The sequence below is a fragment of the Girardinichthys multiradiatus genome, chromosome 21 (genome assembly GCF_021462225.1).
Source record: "Girardinichthys multiradiatus isolate DD_20200921_A chromosome 21, DD_fGirMul_XY1, whole genome shotgun sequence".
Classification (NCBI taxonomy): domain Eukaryota; kingdom Metazoa; phylum Chordata; class Actinopteri; order Cyprinodontiformes; family Goodeidae; genus Girardinichthys; species Girardinichthys multiradiatus.
The window spans coordinates 7,571,240-7,595,843 of NC_061813.1; the positions used below are offsets into that span (position 1 = coordinate 7,571,240).

Genomic DNA, 24,604 nt, shown 5'->3' on the forward strand with positions numbered 1-24,604 from the left:
TTTATTAATATGGTTAGGTAGTCAGTTTTATATCCCCTTTGTGTAGAATAGTGCTTGTTAGTTAGGTGAAGGTTTTTGGACCAGAATGGTGGTATATCAGAATTATATGGCTTCAATAAATCTTCACATATATAATTAAGAAAAGCATTGTGTTTATTTCGTGCAGGAGTGATTTATCTGTCAGAATAAGGTCGAAGTTCCTCCACCTTCGGTGAAGCGGTTGATTAAACAGTGACATGGTTTTTGGTTAATAATTATCAATTCTTAATGAGAATTTACTAATTGTAATTATTAAGGGCTTTGAGCCCATAATCACAACACCAGAGGACATCTCTGATTTCTATTTGTAAGTAATGATTTTGGTTAAGAATAATTTTTCTGAATTATGATTTTTAATTATAATGTTTGATAAATATTAACGAATCATAATCCATTCAGACTCTTTCATCACCCAGGCTGAGGTCACCGAAGCAGTTAAAAAAAGTTTTATGGACTGGATTTCTAGGCACAGCCAAGGTCTGAAGGGGGTCTGGTTTGGGCACCAGTGGATTTCATCTCTTCTTTTTGCAAATGATGTGGTCCTGCTGACCCCCTCTAGCCAAGACCTACAGCATGCCCTGGGGTGGTTCGCAGCTGAGTGTGAAGCAGCTGGGATGAAGATCAGCTCCTCCAAGTCTGAGGCCATGGATCTCGACCGGAAAAGGGTCCTCTTGAGGTTGGAGGGGAGTTCCTGCCTCAAGTGGAGGATTTCAAGTATCTTGGGGTCTTGTTTACGAGTAAGGGGAAAATGGAGCAGGAGATCGACAGATGGATCGTTGCGGCTGCCGCAGTAATGGGGATGCTGTGCCGGTCCGTTGTTGTGAACAGGCAGCTGAGCCGTAAAGCGAAGAACAAGATTCTGGACACAAGCGGCTGAAATGAGCTTCCTCCGTAGGGTGCCCGGGCACTCCTTTAGCAATAGGGTGAGGAGCTCGGCCATCCGGGAGGGGCTCGGAGTAGAACCGCTGCTCCTCCACATCAAAAGGAGCCAGTTGAGGTGGCTCGGGCATCTATATCGAATGCCTCCTGTACGCCTTCCTTGGCAGGTGTTCCAGGCACGTTCCACCAGGAGGAGGCCCAGGGGACGACCCAGGACACGCTGGAGGGACTATGTCTCTTGGCTGGCCTGGGAACGCCTTGGGCTCCCCCCGGAGGGGCAGGAGGAGATGTCTGGGGAGAGGGACGTCTGGGTGTCTCTACTAAGTCTGCTGCCCCGTGACCCAGTCCTGGATGAAGCAAAAGATGACGACTACAAGTACAACTGTAAGTATTTTTGGTTTGTCTCTACCAGCCTTGCTAATCTAGAGACTAAAATGTTTGCATTTTTTTCTTTTATTTTTTTCTTTTCTGCTAAATATCTCAAACTGAGTCAGACTGGATGAAGAGGGTCTATGAACAACAGATTTAATGTTTTTCCACATATTTTCTATTTGATTTAAGTCTGGACTTTGACTGGACCATTTAACACATATGTATACTTTATTTTTGGTTTTTTACCGTGTCCTGTCTGGCAGAGTAGCGCTCAGAATTATTGTCTGAGTGCCATGAAAAAGCCCAACAGATTTACTTTCACAAGTGGAGCATAACAGCTACAACTTTAAAGCTCTGCTTGATAGTTATAAAAAGAAACGTTATTAGAAACTGCTATGGGATTATTTCAGTTATTACGGACATGGAGACAGAAATGAAAAGGAAAAAAAAAAGAAGCACGAAAGACAGAAAGGGTGGGCAACAAGAGAATACAAGATACCAAGATAAACCTGCTTGCTTCTACACCTGCATACACTGGTATACTTTCATTTAAATGACTCCATTGTATCTCTGGCTGTAGGTTTAGAGGTGTTGTCCTGCTGGAAGGCGAACCATTGTGTCGTCTGTAGCCTCATGTTTTCTTTCCGGATACCCCTTTATGTATCTCTACAACTTGTTTACATCATGTTGCTGTACATTTGCAGTGTATTATGGGAAAGTTCTAAGCTCCAATCATTTAAACCACGGTAGTATTAACTAACTGCAATAAACTGTCAATTACTAAATGTTTAGGCTGCTGCTCTTGATTTATTTTGGGGATTTCACTTTGGGTTTTTTGTCATCTGTTCTTTTTTATGTGACATTTTACAGCATCCTTTTAGTTCCTAAGTGCATAACAGAAAGAGACCCGTTCGTACAGAAGGTTTCTTTTTTATTTGCATTAGTCACCTGTGTACTTTAAGCACTACCTTGGAACTAGATTTACTGTACGTGGTTAGTTATATATCTTTAATTTTATTACATCCAAGGGTTGCTGTAACAATAGGTTCATTTTCTTAAAGGAAAGCACTACAAGGTACTTATGTTCTTTTATTTTAGTCACCAAATACAAACCTTAGTTTAATATCTTAGATAACTAAAATCTTCATTGTATAGCTCATTTGTTTGCTGGGAAGCAAGTTAGAAGCTAACAGTAGTGTTTTAAGTTTGTGTGGTTCAAAATCAGGTCTATTATTTAACTACATATTAACTACGGCAGGTTACCTGGAAGGTTTAGCAAAGGGAGATGGGCATCATGGTACTGTCCCAAATTTACAGATATACATTTCTGGTGCATCAGGGATTGATTTGTGTGGGTTTTTCGTCTGTGGCAGAACTCCCACTAGCAATGCGGTTCATATGATGCTGGTTCTACACTCCTCAGTTGGTTCCAGCTACCTCCAGCCCTACCTAGTCCTTCCTGTCCCCTTCTCTAAACTTGTAATGTGGGTCTTTGTCAGTGAGATGTATGTTGTGCTGATTTTTAAAACATTTTTAAGCATGTAACTTGCATGAATTTGCAAAAGGCAAAAGTCTGAATTATTTTTTAACTATAAAGAAATCATAATGTTTAGATAATACAGCAAAATAGCTAGTGCTGTTTCTTTTTTTCTTTTTTTTCAAAGAATGGCTACTTAACAGAAACACACAGTTAGCAGCTGTTGGTTGTCATTCTATATTAACTATACATTGACCCAACACACACACAAACTACACTATCACCCTGCTGTTGTTGCAGAAAACTTCCAGAGTTTTGGGGAAAGCAGTTCAATATGATAATACTGTGGTTACAGGCTGGTTCTGTCACTAGAATGACATCACCACAAGGACAAGAAAACAACTGTTTTTCTGTGTGTGATTTGCTGGTCATTGGTCAAGTAGATAATGCTATATTCTATGTTGTGTTTTTTTTTTATCCAATCTATACAGCATTTACTGCACTGACCTTCTGTCCTGTTAGCCCTGCCAGTCCTTCAATGCCTGGTGCTCCTGGTTCCCCCTGGTTGGAGAACAAAAACACTGTAAAATGCAATAAGCAGATGCTACAGCTAAATACAGCACTATCAAAAATCACAAGAGGTTCAGTGCACTAAAAAGATATTTACCCTTTTATTGATTACTTCTGTTCTGGCTTTTTTTTTTGTCACATTTAAATGTTCCAGATCATCAATAATCATTTTCAGAAAATATGAAAAGCAGTTTAAAAGTGACGATTTCAGTTAGGAAAGGAGCTATCCAAACCAACTTAGCCTTATGTGAAAAGTATTTGCCCCCTAATCCTTTGGTCTTTTGCATCACCTTGGAAGAATTCTGACCCAAGCTTCTTTGCAGAATTGTTTTAATTCAGCCACTCTGTACAGCCTGTTAAAGGTCATGCAACAACATCTCAATGGGATTTAAATCCAGACTTTGACAAGGCCACCCCAAAACCTTTGTTTTTTAATTGAGCTATTAAGAGGTGGACATGCTTTGGCCCATTGTCCTGTTGCATAACCCAAGTGAACTTGGAATGAAGGTCACAAACAGATGGTCAGACATCCTCACTTAGGATTTGCTGATATACAGTAGAATTTATGGTTCCATTAAGTTGTTGCCCAAGTCCTGCTGAAGCAAAGCAGCCCAACAGCATTATACCACCGCATGTTTGTCTGTTGGTATTATGCTCTTTTTAATATTTTGTCAAAGTCTATATGTAAATTTAATTTGCTGTTCCAAACAAACGAGGCTATTCACTAGTAATTCATGATTTAAGTGTTTGTGTGTCAGTTCAGCTCCTACGTCAGATCAACGTTTCAATTCATCTTAATGCTTTCACACTGCAATTTTGGAGGTAATTAATTTTATTCCAGTTTAGCTAACATCTTGTTTCATCTCACCTTAAGACCAATTTCTCCTGCAGGTCCTGATTCACCTCTCTCTCCAGTAAGTCCCTGCACAGAAGGAAAGCTGTTGATATTTTGAAAGAAATTGTCGTTTTTTTTAATGATTTGTCATTGAAAAATCGTGTCTTTATGTTTTTAACATAACATTGTCTCTCCATCACACAAAAACATAAAAAAACCATCAAATAAAGTGATTTTATTGTGAAGGAGCTGTAGGATATATAGTAAACATGTATTTTCTTTAGTTAAACTTTACAGTTTTACAGTGTTTCGAAATACTGTTGATTTATATATATATATTTAATGATAGTTTATTGTTATATAAATCATACAATAATCAAGGTGGAAGGTGCAGAACATAAGTTAATTTCTTATGTACTTTCAGATAAATGAGAGCAAAGGGTATTGCCAAAGCAATCTTTTCCTAGCAATTACAGTCTCACCTGTGGTCCTGTTGGTCCAGGTCTTCCGACTAAACCTGGTTCCCCTTGGTCTCCCTGGGCACAAAGTGGAACAGAGTATTTTTTGAACTGGATTCAGATTTTTAAAAACAATACAGATAAAACTTCATCCTAGGGACTTGCCTTGTCACCTTTAACACCAGGCTCCCCTCTTAGTCCTTGAGGGCCTTCTTCACCCTGCTCAACAGAGGTAGGACAACCATTTAGATCAGAAACTGTAGTTGAAGCTTGGAGAAGCGCTATGATGGTGCTGGATTAGGTTTTAGCTCTACTGTTCCCTAACAGGAGTAGGCAGTGATGTACTGTTGAATGGATGGATGGATACACAATGTATTACTATTTCTTTGGAACATAAATTACTATTTCCAAATGTTAGCCTTGACACCACAGTCAGTTTGCCTAATCAAACGTTTGGAGATACCAAATGTATTTTCTTAATATGCTAAAAGTGTTATTAAAAGATTAACATATTATTTTGCTTGAACTCAAGTATTTTCATCAAATTTGCATGGCATAAACTGTGGTTGAAAAGTCAGTAAGCAGCAGAGCTAAAGGATTTGGTTCATAAGAATATGAGTATCAGTCCATCAAAAAAAGTTATCTTGTTAGTGGCTTTTTTAATCTACTTATGGATTTTATTAAAGAGGAACATCATTCATGCATTCATTCATTGATTTATATAATATATGTTGATTTAACAAAAACCATCCGAGGTGACCAAAGCACCTAACAGTAAGATCACAAAATCACAGTGAAAATCCCAAACATAAAAAACATACAACCATAACCATAACCATGCTACTTGGTATTAAAAACCTGCCTGAAAAAATAAGCCTTAAGCTTAGGTTTAAAGATGCCAGAGTCAGTGGTGGTGCGAATTTCTAAAGGAAGTTGGTTCTAAACCCAGGCTGCTGCCACTAAAAATGTCCGGTTATCCTAATGCATAAGCCTTGTCTTTTAAACATTTAGTAAACATTAATTTGATGACCTCCGGGATCTGCCATGTACACAAATGCCCCTTTTCCACTGGCTCGATTTGGCCAGCCTCCTGGAGGCGCGGCTTTGAAGCATCATGTGTCGTGCTGCATAACTGCGAATTAAACACCCAACCGCCAATATAAAGAAGAAAAGACCGATACGTGTTACAAAAACAAGAAATAACACATATATTGCCTGGGGATTAAATCTGCTGACTGCATTGACAATCAGATTTGATGAGTAGACAAAAGGCGTAAAGGTTCAGATAAATAAGGTGGAGCCAGGCCATTATGAGCTTCAAAAACAAACGAAAAATATTAAAATCTATTCTAAAATGGACAGGAAGCCGGTGTAAAGGGGATAAGACAGGAGTGATGTGCTCACGTTTAGAGGTGTTGGATTAAAGACCGGCAGCCCTGTTCTGGACTAGATGAAGACGTTAAAGGAAAGAACGAAACACATGGACATAGAGTAGTAGGGTCTAGAGCTAATAAAAGCATGAAAGGCCTTCTCCTAGTCAGGGCGATATAAAAAAGGTTTGACTTTGTTCAGAAGACGCTAATGATAAAAAAAGTGATTTGACCACAGAATTGATTTGTTTATTAAATTTAATCTACCGATCAAAAATTACAATGTTAACTAAATAAAGGGGCAAATCACTGAAATCTATGTTGGCATTGTCAGCAAATAAAATACATTCTGTCATAAAACATCACTGTGTTGTAACCCTCTCATGACCAGTATTTTAAGTAGGCCCGCTGGATATATTTCAGATTTTTTTTCAACTTGAGAATGTAAAAATGTGCAATGCGTGAGTGCTATAACCTATTGTTTTCAAGACGTTAGCTCAGTATACGACCGTTATTAGGTGTTGCTATGTGTTTTTGATGGTGAAACAGTTTAAAGAACAAAAGAAAAAACTCCTGTCTGTGCTGACTTACGTGTTAGGGTTACAAGGGTCAGTGACCTCAATTACAAACAGCCTAAATAGGACACTTCTCAATCTAAATTTCAGTTCTGTTTTCTAAAAATTTGGGAATAAAGGCAGCTATTTAGGGAATTCGGCCGTTATAAAATACAGTTTATGTGAGCAAAAACAAAAACAGAGAACAAAACAGACACTAGGCAATACCATAATCAGTATGCTAATTTGTGAATGACATCATATCCTGTATATGTTTTTTTCCAGAAATATGGTAAATGCATGAGAACTACTTCATGTCAGGGTGTTAAATTAGTCCAATGGATCTAAGAGCTAAGAACATAAATAATTTCATGTTAACCTGTCTGAACTATATTTAGAACCAGTTTTTGTCAAGGAGTCACTGACAGCACACTGCTACATACTAGCTAGCTTCACCATGTCACTGCAGCAAGTTTCTACAGGAAATAAAAAAGCAGTGGTTTGGAATTGACATGAACTCTTAAAAAACTGAAAGTTCCCATTATTCCTTTACTGCAGCACAATTTTGGATAATAATTACTGTAGTATGTTCAGTAATTTACAATATTGGTGTTGCTGAGCACTTTGCTTTAACATTGAGGATAAACAGCTATATGTGGGCCCATCCGAATAGAATGGGCCCACAATATCTCCAAAGGTAGACGTCCAAAAGGCATCCTGAGAGGATGTCCAAACCAACTCCAGTAAAAGAATCTCTACTCTGAGCTCCACCTAAATGTTAAAACCTGATTCCCTATCTCTAACTCAATCCGTTAGAGAAGGATAATTTCAGCCTGTTTCAATCCTGATTTGCTGAGGTCCAAACATGTGGATTTTACCATGGCCATTGCCAGCATTTATGAAGCAAGGCAGCTAAAGGCCAAAATTTCACACTAGTGTTTTCTAGCTGGTGTGCCATTTCCTTAGGTGATAAAACACTTTTGTGGTAGTAGTTGTGGTAGGTGGAAAGGAACAGGCTGAAGCAGGAGCTTGTTTTTGCTTTTGTGTCTATAGATCTAATGCAGGAGATTTTTCTGACCGGGCTTTTCTCTAGCTCCTATTCTTACTGGATAAATTCCCTGTAGAAGGTTTTATAAAATACTTCAACATGGGATTCTAATGCAATGATCCCTTATGGAGTGTTTGTAGATCAGGTCCAGCAATCGCTTAGCCTCCACAGAACAGCGATTTCTTTAATGATGCTGGTTGGAACTCATTGTTTACAAAGCTATGGTTGACTCACTATTATTCCAGCAGAACAGAGACTGGGTCTACATTAGTGGGGGTTGGCCATGTGGTATTTGTGTGGGCATGTGACAGTGACAGTGATGCAGTGCAGGATTGTGGGGTGTTTAACTGAGGAAGAGAAGCAGTTATTAGTCATAACAATAATATTAATATCGGCTATCAATGGTGGCCCAAATTGTCATTTTGGTGCATCCGTAGTCTTTGCTATAGCCTTTGACACTACTTGATTTTCTCTCTAATTTTTTTGTGTTCTGTTATCTGTGTTTGATGTATGATTGATCCTACTTCTGGTTTATGTTTTTTTGGGATCATATTTAAATATATATGTCTAATTTTAGACTTTTCTTGACTCTTCTTTTTCTTTATGTAATGTATGGCACTTTGGTCATGTATGCTGTTTTAACATGCTTTATAAATAAAACAAATAATAAATAAATAAAGCTGGATTGGGCTGGATATAGCGTCACAAAATGTTGACATTTTTTAATGCTATGTCAGCATGGGCTTTCTTAGATATAAGCTGAGTATCATTTTAGCAATGGCAAATTGTATGAGCCCTGCCAGTACATTGGCCTATCTCTACGGATTTTTATCTCATAACATACTCTACCTACAATCAAAAGCCAAACCATAAAGCTGGATATCATTACCTTTATCCCCAGTAATCCAGGAGGGCCAGGTTCACCAGGTTTACCTTCTTTACCCTGAGAATAGAGACAGACGTTGATGACGTTCACGTGCATTCAGCAGGTATCCTATGGAATGAAGAAAGCAATATAACCTGGTGAAAACTAGATTTTGTTGAAAGTGATTAGCACTTACAGGCTTACCGTCGGGTCCTGGTGGTCCTTCCCTCCCTTTCTCACCTCTAAAACCCTGTAGCATTAAAAAAAATCTCATTATAGGCAGAAACACTCATGGGTCAAAACTTTATATTGACAACCATACTATTAGCTAGCCCTTAACAATTTTCAATTTGCCTGCCAGTTATTACTTCACTTCATGTAAAATGCACAGTTATATCTCTTGAAGTGATTCACATTAAGCTTGGGGGTAAATGTTCTTCAGAATTACTATTAGATGTGTTATTTCAGCTGCTACCATCACCAGGTGTCAGGTGACTCTTTCAATCTCACCATGGTGTTCTGAGTTCAGCTGGAAGGAGCACACTAAACTAAATGTCTGAGATTTAACCAAGGTAAATTTCCTTTCAAATGCTAAATAACAATGTGCACAAGATGTGCTTCATTTTAGCCATTTTAGGTGAAAATAAATGTAGAGGTGAGGGATCATAAGTTACTCCTCACCAGAAATAATTTGGTTCTAATAACAGTGAAAGGTCTTTTCTGCAGTTCTAAGTGTTCATTTATATTGCTTGTTTTTTTTTTGTTTCGTTAAAATTTATATTGTATATATATACAAACTTTATATTATATATATGTCAAAATATGTTAAAAAACAGGTTTTCGAAGCATGTAAATATTCATTTTTATGCAATAAATATTGAAAAGAAAAACTATAAAACTCATCTTCCTTTTTCTTAGTGTCAATTTAAAATAGGCAAAGACTAGTCTGAGGTATTAGACCTACTTTAAACACTTATGTTTAGGCAGCTCTACATTTTACTATATGAATAAATAGTCATCAGAAGAGAATCATTACAACCAAAATTGCCATTAGAGATCATTAGTGGAAAGCAAACATAAGTCTTGATATGTTTAGTTTTATTAATTGTTTTGCACGATGCACTAAAGCCACATCAAAACCTTCCAAACAGCCATTGCACATTTCCTAGTTTCCCGGATCCCATATGCTGTGGTCTTGTCTTGCTTGTTTCCATATAGAACATACATAACAGGAATCTGGCATCCACCAACAAAATGGTATATGATGTGGGGAGACTATGATTATTTCATCAAAAAAAAAAAAAACGTTTCCAGTATGAGTGCCTAATCTCTTTATTTGTACAGCCAAAGCATTCACATACCAATTTCAAATAATTAGAAGGATAAATGTCAGGTCATTTATCAAACGTCTTTGTATTTGTTTGTCTATTACCATGCGTCCTGGTGGGCCACGCTGCCCTGGTGGGCCAAGTGCACAGTTGCAGTCTTCTTCTTCATCTTGTTCTGCTGTGGCTGTTCGATTCAGTGGACACTGGGGAACAAGAAAACCCACACATTAAGATAAATCTATCACATATTAATACTTCAGCAATTAAATTCATGTCAGCTCACCTATACTTGCAGATAACGTAATTTTAGACAATTATTAAAAAAAAAAGAAAAAAACGAAAGGAGGTTCTAAGGTGTCTAGGACTCCTTCAAACACACTTGATGTTATATTTGGACCAGTCAAATGTTTGGACACACCTTTGTCATTCAGTGGCCTTTCTGTATTTTTATTAGTTTCTACATTGTAGAAACATAGTAAAGAAATCAAAACTATGAAGCAATATATGGAATTATGTAGCAGACAGAAGATTATCAAACGACCCAAAACATCTTTTAAATTATAGATTCTTCAAAATAGCCCCCCATTGCTTTGATTGCTGCTTTGCACACCCTTGGCATTCTCTCGATGAGCTTCATGAGGTAGTCACCTGAAATGTTCTTCCAGCAGCCTGGTAGGAACTCCCAGAGGTAGGAATAAAAATAAAGACAACCCATTGAATAAGAAAGTGTGTCCAAATCTTTGACTAGTAGTGTAGTTCAGTATGTTTGGGTAGTGCAGTCTTTGTCTTATCTGACGGTGACACTTTCTTTCAGACTACATTTAACTTGTTTATGTGGACAGCTGCAAACGTCCATTGAGCTTTAAGGAGTTGAAGGCTTTGCCTTCTTGGTCCCAATCTTCTCTGTTCATGTTGGTGTTAAACTCTCTCTACTGTGGACATTCACAATGGCTTTCCAATATTTTCAAGTTTCTGGTCAGTTTGGTGGTTCCTGGATTATTCCTGAACATTATACTAATTTTATTTTTTCTGACAGGGACAGGGATGCAACAGGGTGCTCCTACAGGGTAATGATCCCAAAGACACATGAAATTTATTTTGGCATAGCCTAAAGGCCTGACCACAACTCTAATGAAAATCTGTGGACAAAGCCTAACATTCAGGTCTGGCTCAGTTTAAATGACTCAACCAGAGTCTGGCAGAACAGAGTTCTGGCAGAACTATTTAAATGAATAGTTCTGCCAGAGAAGTGGTCAAATATCGTGCCAAAATATGCCAGAAGCTTGTATTAGCACATTATTACAAAGCCCCATTTAAAGTCCAGACACCAACATGATCAAAATATTTGTGCTAGGAATTACAGAGAGCTGACCTTAAATACAAATGACCAAATATCAGTGAACTGGAGTACCACTGTAAAGATGAGAGGGCCAAAAATCCTTTGTCTTAAATCTTGGACCCCAGAGGTCAAAGGCAGTGTTACACAGATTATATCTTTGGGTTTTGGGGCTCTAGTAAAAACTGTTTTGTTGTAAATTATATGAAGATATTGGGTCTAATAGAAATTTTATTCTAAACTGTTCCTCATTTTTTCCAAATAATATGTGCAGAAACTAAGACTGAAATTGCCAAAATGGGATTTAGAGGCTTCAGAACAAAAGTAAAAAAAAAACAATAAGTGATGTCATCATGGCGACATCCAAGTCTTAGATGTGCTAAGTTATGGAGAAAGGACTAATTAAAATACATGAGAAAAGGAAAAATCTCCCTTACCCTTTCATCATCCTGGGAAAAATACAAAGAGAAAAACATAGATTTTTAGATTTCAAACATCCTGCATGCAAAACACGGATTTACATTTGAGTGAAGACAGTAGCAGACAGCTCACCACAGAGTAGATTTCACAAGCAGTTTCTCTCTCACTCTGATGAGGGTCACAGTACAGACGCATCTTCTGGATCTCCACCTTCATCAAAAGAACAGTAGATCCTTATTTAGAATAAATATTGGCCAAGTTGCAGTAAAATCCAACTGTGACAAACAGACTGAACAAACAGTCTTATGTGTCCTATAGGGAGTTTATGATAGACCAACACAAATAATTGTGAAGACAAAGAAAAAATGGTTTTCAAAGGTTTTTACTGATTAAATCTAAATGTGTGGGGTCCATTGATATTCAGCCCCCTTGAGTCATCGGTTAGACTTACTGCAGTCAAGGCTCTCATTTAGGGTATGTCTCTACCAGCTTTGTAGTCTAGATACTAAAGGTTTTGCCCATTTCTCCTTACAATTAGCTCAAGCTCGGACTTGAATGAAAAGCAAATGTAAACAAAATTTTCAAGTGTTGCTGCAGATTCTACTGTATTTAGGATTAAGTTTGGATTTAGGTCTGGACTTTAATTAGACCATTTGATACATAAATCTGCGTTGATATAAGCCACTGTAGCTATGGCTGTATGCTAAGGGTAGTTTTTTTTCACTGGAAGGTGAGCCTCCGCCCCACTCTCATGTCTTTAGTACCCTCCGACAGGTTTTCTTACAGGATTGCTCTATAGTTACCTCTTTACATTAACTCTGACCAGCTTCCATGTGTTTTGCCATGCAGATGGTGTGTTTAGGTTGATGTCATTTCATTGCCACAGATACCATTCATGACTTCCTAGTTTTCTTTCAAAAGTGGACACTCTTCCAAATAGACCAGACTTCTGGAGTGCATGGTGCAGGTTGTTCCACTTGAAGTTGAGTTAATATGGGCCTCTTGGCTGCTTCCCTGATTAATGATTAATTAATTTGACTATCCCATCATTTTAGGTGAACAGCCAAGTTGTGGTAGGTTTGTATTTTATGCCATATTTTTTTTCCAGTTGCAGATGACTGATTGAACAGGGCTCTGTGAGATTAACAAAGCTCGGGATGTTGTTAGAACCAAACCCTGCTTTCAACTTCTTCACAACCTTCTCCCTGAACTGTCTGCTGTGTTTCTTGGTCGTCACGATGTTGTTTGTTCTCTGAATGTTCTCTAAACAAACCTCTGAGGCCAGAAACAGAACAGTCTCATTTATACTGCAATCAAAGTACCCACAGGTGGACTACGTTTAATTATTAGGTGACTTCTAAAGGTAATTGGCTGCACTGGAATTTATGTAGGGGTATCAGAATAAAGGATAACAAATATTTGCCACAATTTTAAGGTTTGTTAAAAGCCATGTAACCTTTTCCTTCACAAGTATGTACTACTTTGTGTTGGTCTACCTCATCAAGTAATAAGAAAATACACAGATGTTAAAAACATTTTAAGAGGTATGAAGGTTTGTCCAAGGCACTGTATGAAAGGTTTAATAGACATGTTTCCCCATGTATCTATTATTGATTCATTAATATGAATCAATAATAGACATAAAAACGTAGACATAACCTTGGTGTTACTTTTGACCAGGACATGTCATTTAAACACATTTCGTTTCTAGGATTTCCTTCTTTCACCTCCAGAACATTGCCAAAATTATAAATATCCTATCAAGGAGTGACGCTGAAAAACTAGTCCATGCATTTGTTACTTCAAGGCTGTACTATTGTAATTCTTTACAATCAGGATTACTATCTGGATTTCCACACAATGCAGTTAAAAGCCTTCAGCTGATTCAAAATGCTGCAGCAAGAGTTCTGATGACAATTAAAAAGAGAGATCATATTTCTCCTATTTTAGCTTCCCTTCATTGGCTCCCTGTTAAATCCAGAATAGAATTTAAAATTCTCCTCCTCACATATAAAGCCCTTAATGATCTAGCTCCATCATACATAAGAGATCTGATTGTTCCATATGTTCCTAACAGAGCACTTTGTTCTAAAACTGCAGGTTTACTGGTGGTTTCTAGAGTCTCTAGAATGGGAGGCAGATCCTTTAGTTATCGAGCTCCTCTCCTGTGGAACCGGCTCCACCCTGTGTACTTTTAAGGCTAGGCTTAAAACTTTCCTTTTTGATAAAGTTTATAGTTAGAGTGGCTTAGGCTATCTTCCTTATTTTTTACCTCCGCCTTCCTCCCTCCCTGTTGGATGGAGTAAGGGGGAGTCAGGTTTGGCCTAAACTGGATCAGTTATCGTTGAGGTACAAACACATCCTCCATTTCTGCTACCTGTATGACCCCCTCTCTTTTCCAATGGTTATAATCAGTCTGACAGAGAGAGGTATCCCGATCCTTGTGGTTTTTAGTATAACAATGGCCATCAGTGGGCTCCAGATGGACAAACTTTATCAGTTCATCATTTAACTTAGTGCCCCTACGTGGCCTGTTTTGGGGTGGTTGGGCTCTGGCACTCGGTGGTTTGGTGTGGTCTCCCCGGCGGCCCCGTGCGATGGGGTGCCTTGAGACGACATTGTTGTAAATAAGCGCTATATAAATAAATAAACTGAAACTATCTCTGTAGTTATGCTGCTATAGGCTTAGGCTGCTGGAGGACATAATGACCACTTTCACCCTCTTCGCTACATTCTCATACTACTCTCCAATTTTGCATTATTTGCTGTTATTTCAGTTTTTAACTTTATGTTCTCTCTCTTTTCTCTTCCTAGAAGCTACACCTGGCCTGATTCTGTGTCTACCTGTGACACCTTCCTGGAGGGGGGGCATTGTCCAAGCTTCTGCTGGCAACAACTTAATGATCACCTTCTACAGATGATCCACTTGGCCCTGTCTTTCAGTGTTTAACCATTTCTCTTTCCTAGATATAGCAATTGACTGAGCTTTTACTGTAACTAATTATATATGCTCTCTTTCAGACTCTATCCTTGAAAACTGGCTCAGAGTTTATCTGTTCTCTCTTTCTAGATGAAATGACTAAAGGAGCTACATCCACTGACATTTACTTTTCCTTCCAATAGAAAGTACTCCTGGATCAGTGCTTCTGTATTCTTTGTGTGTCTCTGCTCTGTTCTCTCAAACCCCCAGTCGGTCAAGGCAGATGGCCGCTCACACTGAGCCTGGTTCTGCTGGAGGTTTCTTCCTGTCAAAAGGGAGTTTTTCCACCCCACTGTCACTACATGCATGCTCAGTATGAGGGATTGCTGCAAAGTCAACGCCAGTGACTGTCCAGTGTCACAACATGCTCATCCAGGAGGAGTGAATGCTACAAGTGTCTGACTCGATGCAATCTGCTGGGTTTCCTTAGATAGAAAAACTTTTTATCCAATTTGAATAAATAACTGAATCTGACTGCACTGTTCAATGGTTTGGATTAATTGGAATGTATGTACCTGACTTTTGTGAAGTGCCTTGAGACAACATGTGTTGTGAATTGGCGCTATATAAATAAAACTGAATTGAATTGAATATCATTTTAAACACAGGATTGCTGCTAGTGGGCCTTTCAGTTTGGGGTTTAAAGCTAATAAGTATTTGTTACATACCGGCACAGTGATATGTGTCCCTCGCTTCTTTGAGACCTGTGTCTTTCCGTTGATGTAAATGGGTTCTACAGGCTTCAGCGTGACTTCTCGGATCAGTTGATCATCAAGGTAACTGACGACCTGTTGAGACCTCACCAGAAGCTTTAGTTGATGCCATTTCCCATCATACAGAGTCTGTGAAAGGAGAGGAAATAGATAAACACCACCATTATTTCAAGATTATACTTAATGGTGCATTTAAGGTGTATAGACCGAGCAGCTGAAGCACAGCTTTGTGCAACCATCTGCTCATTAACAATGTCGGATGTGGAAACAATTATGCTTGTTTTAATTTTTCTTTCCCTGAGCCTTTCGTTTTTGTTGGCTGGCTTACATGTGTGCACAGATTTCATCTAATTTATTTTGTTTACAAGTCCATAAATGTGTATTCCCAAAATGATCCACAAATAGTTTTAACCAGTGAGCCTTAGGACCAAAAATGTCTTCCTTTTTCCATCACAAACCAGTTTTAAGGAAGGAGGAAACACAGCAGCTGTTGTTACTTTGGATTAAGCCACCATTTCCAAATGACTAATGACAGGCTTCGACATTGTGTCACATCAAACAAAATTAGATCCAACATGTGCAAATAGAAATTCCACATAAGTGCTACCCTGTTCCTCACCTCACTCTGAGGTGTAGGAGTGCTGGGGCGGAGGGGAGTGAGTGCATTTTGGAAAAATAAACCTGGCAAATGCAACAAGCTTTTTACTTTGTACTGTCTTTAAAACAGAGTCAAGCTCTAACTACTACACACCCACAGACCTGTTTCCACTATGGAAGTGGTTCAGAAAAAGAAAAGATTTTTTGAGCATCTTCCTCGCTTCTGTCACATTCCATCTTTACCAGTTCAACACAGGATTGGACATGACACTGCAATGTTGATATAGCTGCTATTTTTACATCTCTGGAGGTCAAAGCAGCGAGACTCATTAATTGTAGCTACAAGAAAGGCAGATTCAACATTGAAGAAAATGGTTTATGACGCAACATGATTTTTGGAGTCTAGAACAGTACATTAGCATTTTCAGACATGAAAGAGCAGTTTTAGGCAGCCAAACTTTTTATACTCTGTGAATCTGTACAATAGACTTGCTCTGCTACTTGAGATCGAAGCAGAATAATATTACCTGCAATGACACAATATTCCCTCAACCCTCCAATTCCTTGAATTAAATGGTTCCAGTCACTCCCATGGCCACAGTTGTGTAAAACCCAGCTCCTAGGCATGCAAACTGCTTCTACAAACATCTGTGACAAAATAGGTCGCTGTCAGAACCTGGTGCCATGATGGGATACCAATAACACCAGTTGTAAAACATCCCCAAATAAATATTTCACAGAAAATGTTAGGGATTATATAACAAAAAGGACTCAATTGGGAACCACAGCAACTCATCAATGACAAATCTACAATCTGTGTCTCATCAAAGAGAAGATCTCAGCACACAGAGGCCACCAACTTTCTGCAGTCAATAGCAACAAACCTACAAACTTAATGTGCCTTTCAGATTAGCATAGGTAGAGGACTTCATGGAATGAGTTTCCATGGCCAAGCAGCTACATCCAAGCCTTACATCACTAAGTGTGATGCAAAGCGCCAGACATTGTCTCCACAACTTCGAACCTTGCTTCTCTGTCTGGTTATCCAATGGGTGAGTCTGGGTTTGACAGAAACCAGGAGAATGGGACTTGCCAGACTGCACTATGCCAAGTGTAACGTTTGGGACAGAGAAGATAATGGAATGGGGTTGTTTTTGGGAGTTTCCAACTTTATGGGAACAGTTTGGAGTTGTCCCCTTCCAGTTCCAACATGACTGGTCTATCAAAGAATCCATAAGAAAAACAAAAGTTGAGCAAGTTTGGTGTGAAAAAACTTGACTGGTCCTGACCTCAACCTGAACGAACACCTTTGGGATATATTAGAGTGGAGACAGGCCTTTTTGTCCGACATCAGTGTCTGACCTCATAACTGTGCTTCAGGAAGAATGGTATAAACCTTGTGGAAAGTCTTCCCAGACAAGTTGAAACTCATATAGATGCAATGGGTGGGCTGGATCAATAATGGGACGTCACTTAATTTCATATGTGTGTGAGGGCAAACAAGCAAATACTTTTAGCTAAATAGTGTATGCTATGTTTACTGTTCCAGGTACTTAAATTGCTGAGTCAGAGTATGCTGTAGTATTTGCTAAACCTACAAGTTCTGCAGTTTTGGATCTGATAAAGTTACCAAGGGATGTTGTTTCATTCCAACAAATGTAACACAGCTGGATGTAGTTTTCTGAAGATTATGAACATCTGAGGCTGTGCAGGGAGCACTTAGTCCTGCTGACTTTAACATAGACTTTCTCTTAAAAATTTCAGAAGTTTGAAAAACAACCCTTGAATATATGGATTAAATACCTAAAACTTAAACAGTTAACCACCAAATTAAACCCCCAGCAAGGATACGAATTTGATGTATTTTTAGTACATGTACTGGAGGACACAAGAGATGGTATCAAAATCACAGTAATACAGTCAGAGTTAGTTTTTTCCTATAAAACACTCATGCCCATAACGCCAAACACATGTTCAGAACTGAAAGGGTCTTTTGGATAAAACATCTTCTCCAAACAAGAAAAGTTCATTTGCTTTCCAATCAGTTGCCATTGTGTCTGATGGTGATCAAACATACAGTATTTTAATCATCGTTCCGAGATAAACACACAACCAGGAACTTCCTTTTTGCAGATCACTATGTCCTTCATGTCTTAGACGTCAGCACAGTAAGATCCAGGACTTTGTACTTTCAGAGCATGCAGCCGGAACTGTGGAACTAGAGGGCCATGGCACATGATTCCGCTGCATTTACCAGATCAATGTGCATATAAAATGGGTCGGGGATTTCTCCTGATAATATCTGGCTGAGCTCTTAGTTGCAATTCTAATGCAGGCTGTAATAAAGCATTCAGTACTTCAAAAACAAGCAAAATTGTTGTGTGTCATCCTCCCAATACTTGAGCTTGAAGTTTGTATAGTGTAATTGCTTAGCATGTGGAACATAAGGACATCACAGACATGTCATGCTATCTGAAACACAACTCCCTGAGTTCTGTAATTCTTGGTGCACAAATTGCTGATTTGACATTTTTACAGTGCTTACAGATGGTTCATGTTTTGTCTGCCTTTTGTTACTATTTTTTTTTGCATCCAAAATGCTGCAACACCAACAATTTTAGGTACTTGAGTTACGTTGTTGCTTATTTCACCAGAAAACTGTGTATTGACTTAAACAGACAGCAGTTTGCAATAAAAAATGTTTTATCTGAACTGAACACATGAATGTCTCTCCAAAGGAATCCTGTTCGAACGACTTTGGATCATTTAGGAACAAAACAAACTTAATTTCTTCTGACATTCTCTCAATATTAAGCTAGCTGCAACATTAAAAGGACAATTCCTGCTGGCAATACCAAAATAAAAGCACTTCCTGATCTATTCATTTAGGTGTTTAGTACAAATTTACTTGCTTCACTTTGTCCCGATTATGTTGTAATTTATGCCGTAAATTTAAACATTTAACTTTTTTGAATTGTGATCAAAGGTTTTAAATGTGGATTTAAAAAATGATTTCCCAAAATAATTAAAAATCCTACAGCTCAGAATGAGAAGAGGAAAACTCTCCACACCATATTTGGAGCAATATTTAGTAAGGGAGTGGACAGTATAAAGACAGGGATAAATTGGTGTTAATTACAATAAAGCACTTTGTTCAGTTCATTCAGAAATTCTAAATTAAACAAATTGAAACTCTTTGTATTATTTTTCTTCCAGCATAAATGCCTGCATTTGTAATAGGGTAAATATTGCATTCGATCAATTTTAAAAATAGTATAAATAAGGCTTTAGACGATTTTGGATGGTTAATTAAACAGTAAATCAATTCAATTTAAAAATACTTTATAAATCCCAAAAATAAATTATTAAAAGATAACTGTTAATAAATATGAAAAGATAATTATAAAATGTCCATGTGGTAATTTAGGCCTGGGGACAAATAGTGCAGTCCTAACCCACAGTCAAGGGTTAGAGGTGAACTAGATGTTGTGGATTTGATTTTTTAAAATGACTTGACTTGGACTTACACCTCAAAGATTTGAGACCTGACTTGGACTTTGAAAAAATGACTTGTGAACATCTCTGTTTGGCACACTAACAATCACCTGATAGGACTATCACTCAATACAGGATTCCACAACGTATGGTATCTGATGGCCAATCTACATATCATGTTTGCCAAACTTTGCAAACCAAATTTTTTATATATCAACCACTATGTTGTCTACAAAATGGCATCATATCCAACCATTCCTTCTGAATGCTTAACTTGGTCCTTCAAAGTACTTATGGAATACAGTCTTCATACCCACCTTAAAGCCTGTTTTGAAGATGACTTTTTGCTCCTTTTCTGTCACACTGGTGGTAGTGAAGATGACAGATTGATCTTTTCCATTGAGTGTCACTGCAGCCTGAATTTCCTTACTTTTTGACAACACCCTCCAAAGGTCAAATATCAACTTGCTAGAGGACCCCGTCAGACGTAGAGTGGCAACATATACGTACGATGGAGGAAGACCTTCTGGGAAAATCTCTCTAATAAAAAATGGGACAAAATAAAGATCTGTCACATGACGATTAAATTACAAGGACTTTAAACAGCTTGATACCTGGTGTTCTCAGTTATGTCTGTGGAGGTAGTAAGAGCATAGGCTGTCTCTGAAACCAGAGAGCCGGCAATCTTCTTGGCCTTCTTCTGAATGTTCATACCCAACATCAGCTCAAAGCCCTTCTCATCACGAGATGCCACTGGGATTCTTGTGGGGCAAACAGATTCTGAAGAGACAGGTAATTCATTCAGAAAGAAAAAAAAAAACATTAATTCAACACTGCACAATAAATAATAATACGTTGAAACAGTTGCATCCACTAGCGTGCTGTTTTCATATGTATGTTTACATGTACAGTACAGACCAAACGTTTGGACACACCTTCTCATTCAAAGAGTTTTCTTTATTTTCATGACTATGAATATTGTAGCTTCACACTGAAGGCATCAAAACTATGAATTAACACGTGGAATTATATACTGAACAAAAAAGTGTGAAACAACTGAAAATATGTCTTATATTCTAGGTTCTTCAAAGTAGCCACCTTTTGCTTTGATTACTGCTCCGCACACTCTTGGTATTCTGTTGATGAGCTTCAAGAGGTAGTCACCTGAAATGGTTTTCCAACAGTCTTGAAGGAGTTCCCAGAGATGCTTAGCACTTGTTGGCCCTTTTGCGGTCCAGCTCATCCCAAACCATCTCAATTGGGTTCAGGTCCGGTGACTGTGGAGGCCAGGTCATCTGGTGCAGAACTCCATCACTCTCCTTCTTGGTCAAATAGCCCTTATACAGCCTGGAGGTGTGTTTGGGGTCATTGTCCTGTAGAAAACTAAATGATGGTCCAACTAACCGCAAACCGGATGGAATAGCATGCTGTTGCAAGATGCTGTAGTAGCCATGCTGGTTCAATATGCCTTCAATTTTGAATAAATCCCCAACAGTGTCACCAGCAAAGCACCCCCACACCATCACAACTCCTCCTCCATGCTTCACGGTGAGAACCAGGCATGTAGAGTTCACCTCTTCTGCGCCGCACAAAAACACGGTGGTTGGAACCAAAGATCTCAAACTTGGACTCATCAGACCAAAGCACAGATTTCCACTGGTCTAATGTCCATTCCTTGTGTTCTTTAGCCCAAACAAGTCTCTTCTGCTTGTTGCCTGTCCTCAGCAGTGGTTTCCTAGCAGCTATTTTACCATGAAGGCCTGATTCACACAGTCTCCTCTTAACAGTTGTTCTAGAGATGTGTCTGCTGCTAGAACTCTGTGTGGCATTGACCTGTTCTCTAATCTGAGCTGCTGTTAACCTGCGATTTCTGAGGCTGGTGACTCAGATGAACTTATCGTCCGCAGCAGAGGTGACTCTTGGTCTTCCTTTCCTGGGGCGGTCCTCGTGTGAGCCAGTTTCTTTGTAGCGCTTGATGGTTTTTGCGACTGCACTTGGGGACACTTTCAAAGTTTTACCAATTGTTCGGACTGACTGCCCCTCATTTCTTAAAGTAATGATGGCCACTTGTTTTTCTTTACTTAACTGCTTTTTTTTTGCCATAATACTAATTCTAACAGTCTATTCAGTAGGACTATCAGCTGTGTACTGTATCCACCTCCTGCACAACACAACTGATGGTCCCAACCCCATTTATTAGGCTTGAAATCCCACTTATTAAACCTGACAGGGCACACCTATGAAGTGAAAACCATTTCAGGTGACTACCTCTTGAAGCTCATCAACAGAAGGGCGAGAGTGTGCGGAGCAGTAATCAAAGCAAAAGGTAGCTACTTTGAAGAACCTAGAATGTAAGACATATTTTCAGTTGTTTCACACTTTTTTGTTCAGTATATAATTCCACATGTGTTAATTCATAGTTTTGATGCCTTCGGTGTGAAGCTACAATATTCATAGTCATGAAAATAAAGAAAACTCTTTGAATGAGAAGGTGTGTCCAAACTTTTGGTCTGTACTGTATGTTAATGAAAGGGCTAGCTAGTATCTGCTACCAATGAGTTGTAACTGAGAATAGGGTAAAAGTGTTAAAATTGCATCTTGAACTTGTCAGACTTTCTAGTCCAGAGGGGCTAGGTTGTCCACCATGTTTTTTTTTTTTTTGTTTGTTTCAGTTTGGCATAGGGCTAAATAGAACAAAAAGTAAATTGAATCATTAGCAATACCACCTTTGCAATTGTTTTACCTTATTCAGCAGGAAGGTATAACATCTGTAAAAATATTTTTCAATTTCTTTCTTTTTTTTTACATTTGCTTAGCTTCCTCATCCTGTTGGCATTAGGCAATGGGCTACATTTATTGCTGATGGTAAATATTGTCAAATGTTAAACAAATTAAGTTTAGTGTCTGGGTATTTTATTTGTAACCAAGACAACCAATAGATGTTTGACAGTTATATTTTGAGGTGACATTTATGTTAACATTATTGCCACCTACAGCCCTTGAATGGGTATTACATTTTTTATAACTGCATTGTCATCTGGACAGAAAAGTGTTTCTTCTAAACAGAGGGTAAATAATGAAAATAAAATACAGATTACATATACGTTCACACTGAAATTATGTTCTGCTTGAAAGAGTGCCAAAAACCTTTACAAGTATGAATGGCAAAAATGCTGATAATATTACCATTAAAAAAAGCAATGCATTAGCCAGAAAAAAACACACAACAAATCACTTAGTTTTCCAACCTTCACATAATTTCTGCTCCATGGAATCTCTAAGCTGATCAATGGTGGTGTAATCTTGGGCATACAGGACATATGTAGATGATGGCTTATTGGCAATAGATATCAGTTCTGAGGTGGTAATCTCACTTCCAACTCCCACAGCAAATACTGTAATGCCCTGAGTTCGTGCATCCATGCTTGCATCCACCTGAGGAACAAAAGTAAATTGTGGTAAAAAACTTAGGTTTATTCATCCTGTAGTTTTCATGCTATAGGCAGGCCGCATAGGGTTCTTAGGATAACTTTCCAAGTCATTTAACACATCTAATCTAATTTGGGCCCACACATAAACATGACTAAACTTTCACTAAAGAATGCGAAAGAAGGCAGGACTTCATTTACCACATCATCCTGAGACTTGCCATCTGTGACAACCACTGCAATACGGTTCTTGACCTGGCTGACCCGCTGGGAGGCAGAGAACACATGGTCCACTGCAAACTTGATGGCCCTGCCAGTCTGCATAAGAGATCCAAAAATACTGTTAAAGCAACATAGATCTAAAAGAAACCTGAAAATAATACAAAATATGTCAACAGGTCCTTCTCAAAATATTAGCATATTGTGATAAAGTTCATTATTTTCCATAATGTCATGATGAAAATGTAACATTCATATATTTTAGATTCATTGCACACTAACTGAAATAATTGAGGTCTTTTATTGTCTTAATATGGATGATTTTGGCATACAGCTCATGAAAACCCAAAAATCCTATCTCACAAAATTAGCATATCATTAAAAGGGTCTCTAAACGAGCTATGAACCTAATCATCTGAATCAACGAGTTAACTCTAAACACCTGCAAAAGATTCCTGAGGCCTTTAAAACTCCCAGCCTGGTTCATCATTCAAAACCCCAATCATGGGTAAGACTGCCGACCTGACTGCTGTCCAGAAGGCCACTATTGACACCCTCAAGCAAGAGAGTAAGACACAGAAAGAAATTTCTGAACGAATAGGCTGTTCCCAGAGTGCTGTATCAAGGCACCTCAGTGGGAAGTCTGTGGGAAGAAAAAAGTGTGGCAGAAAATGCTGCACAACGAGAAGAGGTGACCGGACCCTGAGGAAGATTGTGGAGAAGGGCCGATTCCAGACCTTGGGGGACCTGCGGAAGCAGTGGACTGAGTCTGGAGTAGAAACATCCAGAGCCACCGTGCACAGGTGTGTGCAGGAAATGGGCTACAGGTGCCGCATTCCCCAGGTCAAGCCACTTTTGAACCAGAAACAGCGGCAGAAGCGCCTGACCTGGGCTACAGAGAAGCAGCACTGGACTGTTGCTCAGTGGTTCAAAGTACTTTTTTCGGATGAAAGCAAATTCTGCATGTCATTTGGAAATCAAGGTGCCAGAGTCTGGAGGAAGACTGGGGAGAAGGAAATGCCAAAATGCCAGAAGTCCAGTGTCAAGTACCCACAGTCAGTGATGGTCTGGGGTGCCGTGTCAGCTGCTGGTGTTGGTCCACTGTGTTTTATCAAGGGCAGGGTCAATGCAGCTAGCTATCAGGAGATTTTGGAGCACTTCATGCTTCCATCTGCTGAAAAGCTTTATGTAGATGAAGATTTCATTTTTCAGCACGACCTGGCACCTGCTCACAGTGCCAAAACCACTGGTAAATGGTTTACTGACCATGGTATCACTGTGCTCAATTGGCCTGCCAACTCTCCTGACCTGAACCCCATATTTTACTGAAATTTTATGTTACAGAGCAAGAACAATTAGTGCATAGCGTTGCAGTGGAATGAAAATAATAAATGGTTTTCAGCTTTTTGTATGTAAAAATCTGAAAAGGGTCCATCTGTGTTGTATTTTATTCTTATTTTAAATACAACTGTCCTGACCTTTGTTACAGAGCATTTGTGATCAAACAGCTTCAATGATGACCAAGCAACACAACAGACAGCTCTGGGTGAAAGTTAGGGCTATACACAAGATAATTAATCAGAATAGCACCCAGGAGGTCCATGGTAACTCTGGAGGAGCT

At 38.7% G+C, this 24,604-nt stretch overlaps 1 protein-coding gene across 1 annotated transcript in view; it reads right to left on the minus strand.

The window, feature by feature from the left end:
• The window catches only part of si:dkey-225n22.4 (collagen alpha-1(XXI) chain), a 97,792-nt gene that overhangs the window by 56,018 nt on the left and 17,170 nt on the right, over positions 1-24,604 (minus strand). Inside the window, exons 5-18 of the mRNA XM_047349254.1 lie at positions 22,966-23,082; positions 22,585-22,771; positions 19,951-20,116; positions 19,654-19,876; positions 15,200-15,373; positions 11,684-11,761; positions 11,569-11,580; positions 9,900-9,998; positions 8,664-8,717; positions 8,492-8,545; positions 4,796-4,849; positions 4,655-4,708; positions 4,206-4,259; positions 3,275-3,328 (exon numbers count right to left, since the gene is read on the minus strand). Of these exons, the coding sequence (XP_047205210.1) occupies positions 3,275-3,328; positions 4,206-4,259; positions 4,655-4,708; positions 4,796-4,849; positions 8,492-8,545; positions 8,664-8,717; positions 9,900-9,998; positions 11,569-11,580; positions 11,684-11,761; positions 15,200-15,373; positions 19,654-19,876; positions 19,951-20,116; positions 22,585-22,771; positions 22,966-23,082 (1,380 nt within the window). The remainder of the gene's footprint in view (positions 1-3,274; positions 3,329-4,205; positions 4,260-4,654; positions 4,709-4,795; positions 4,850-8,491; positions 8,546-8,663; positions 8,718-9,899; positions 9,999-11,568; positions 11,581-11,683; positions 11,762-15,199; positions 15,374-19,653; positions 19,877-19,950; positions 20,117-22,584; positions 22,772-22,965; positions 23,083-24,604) is intronic.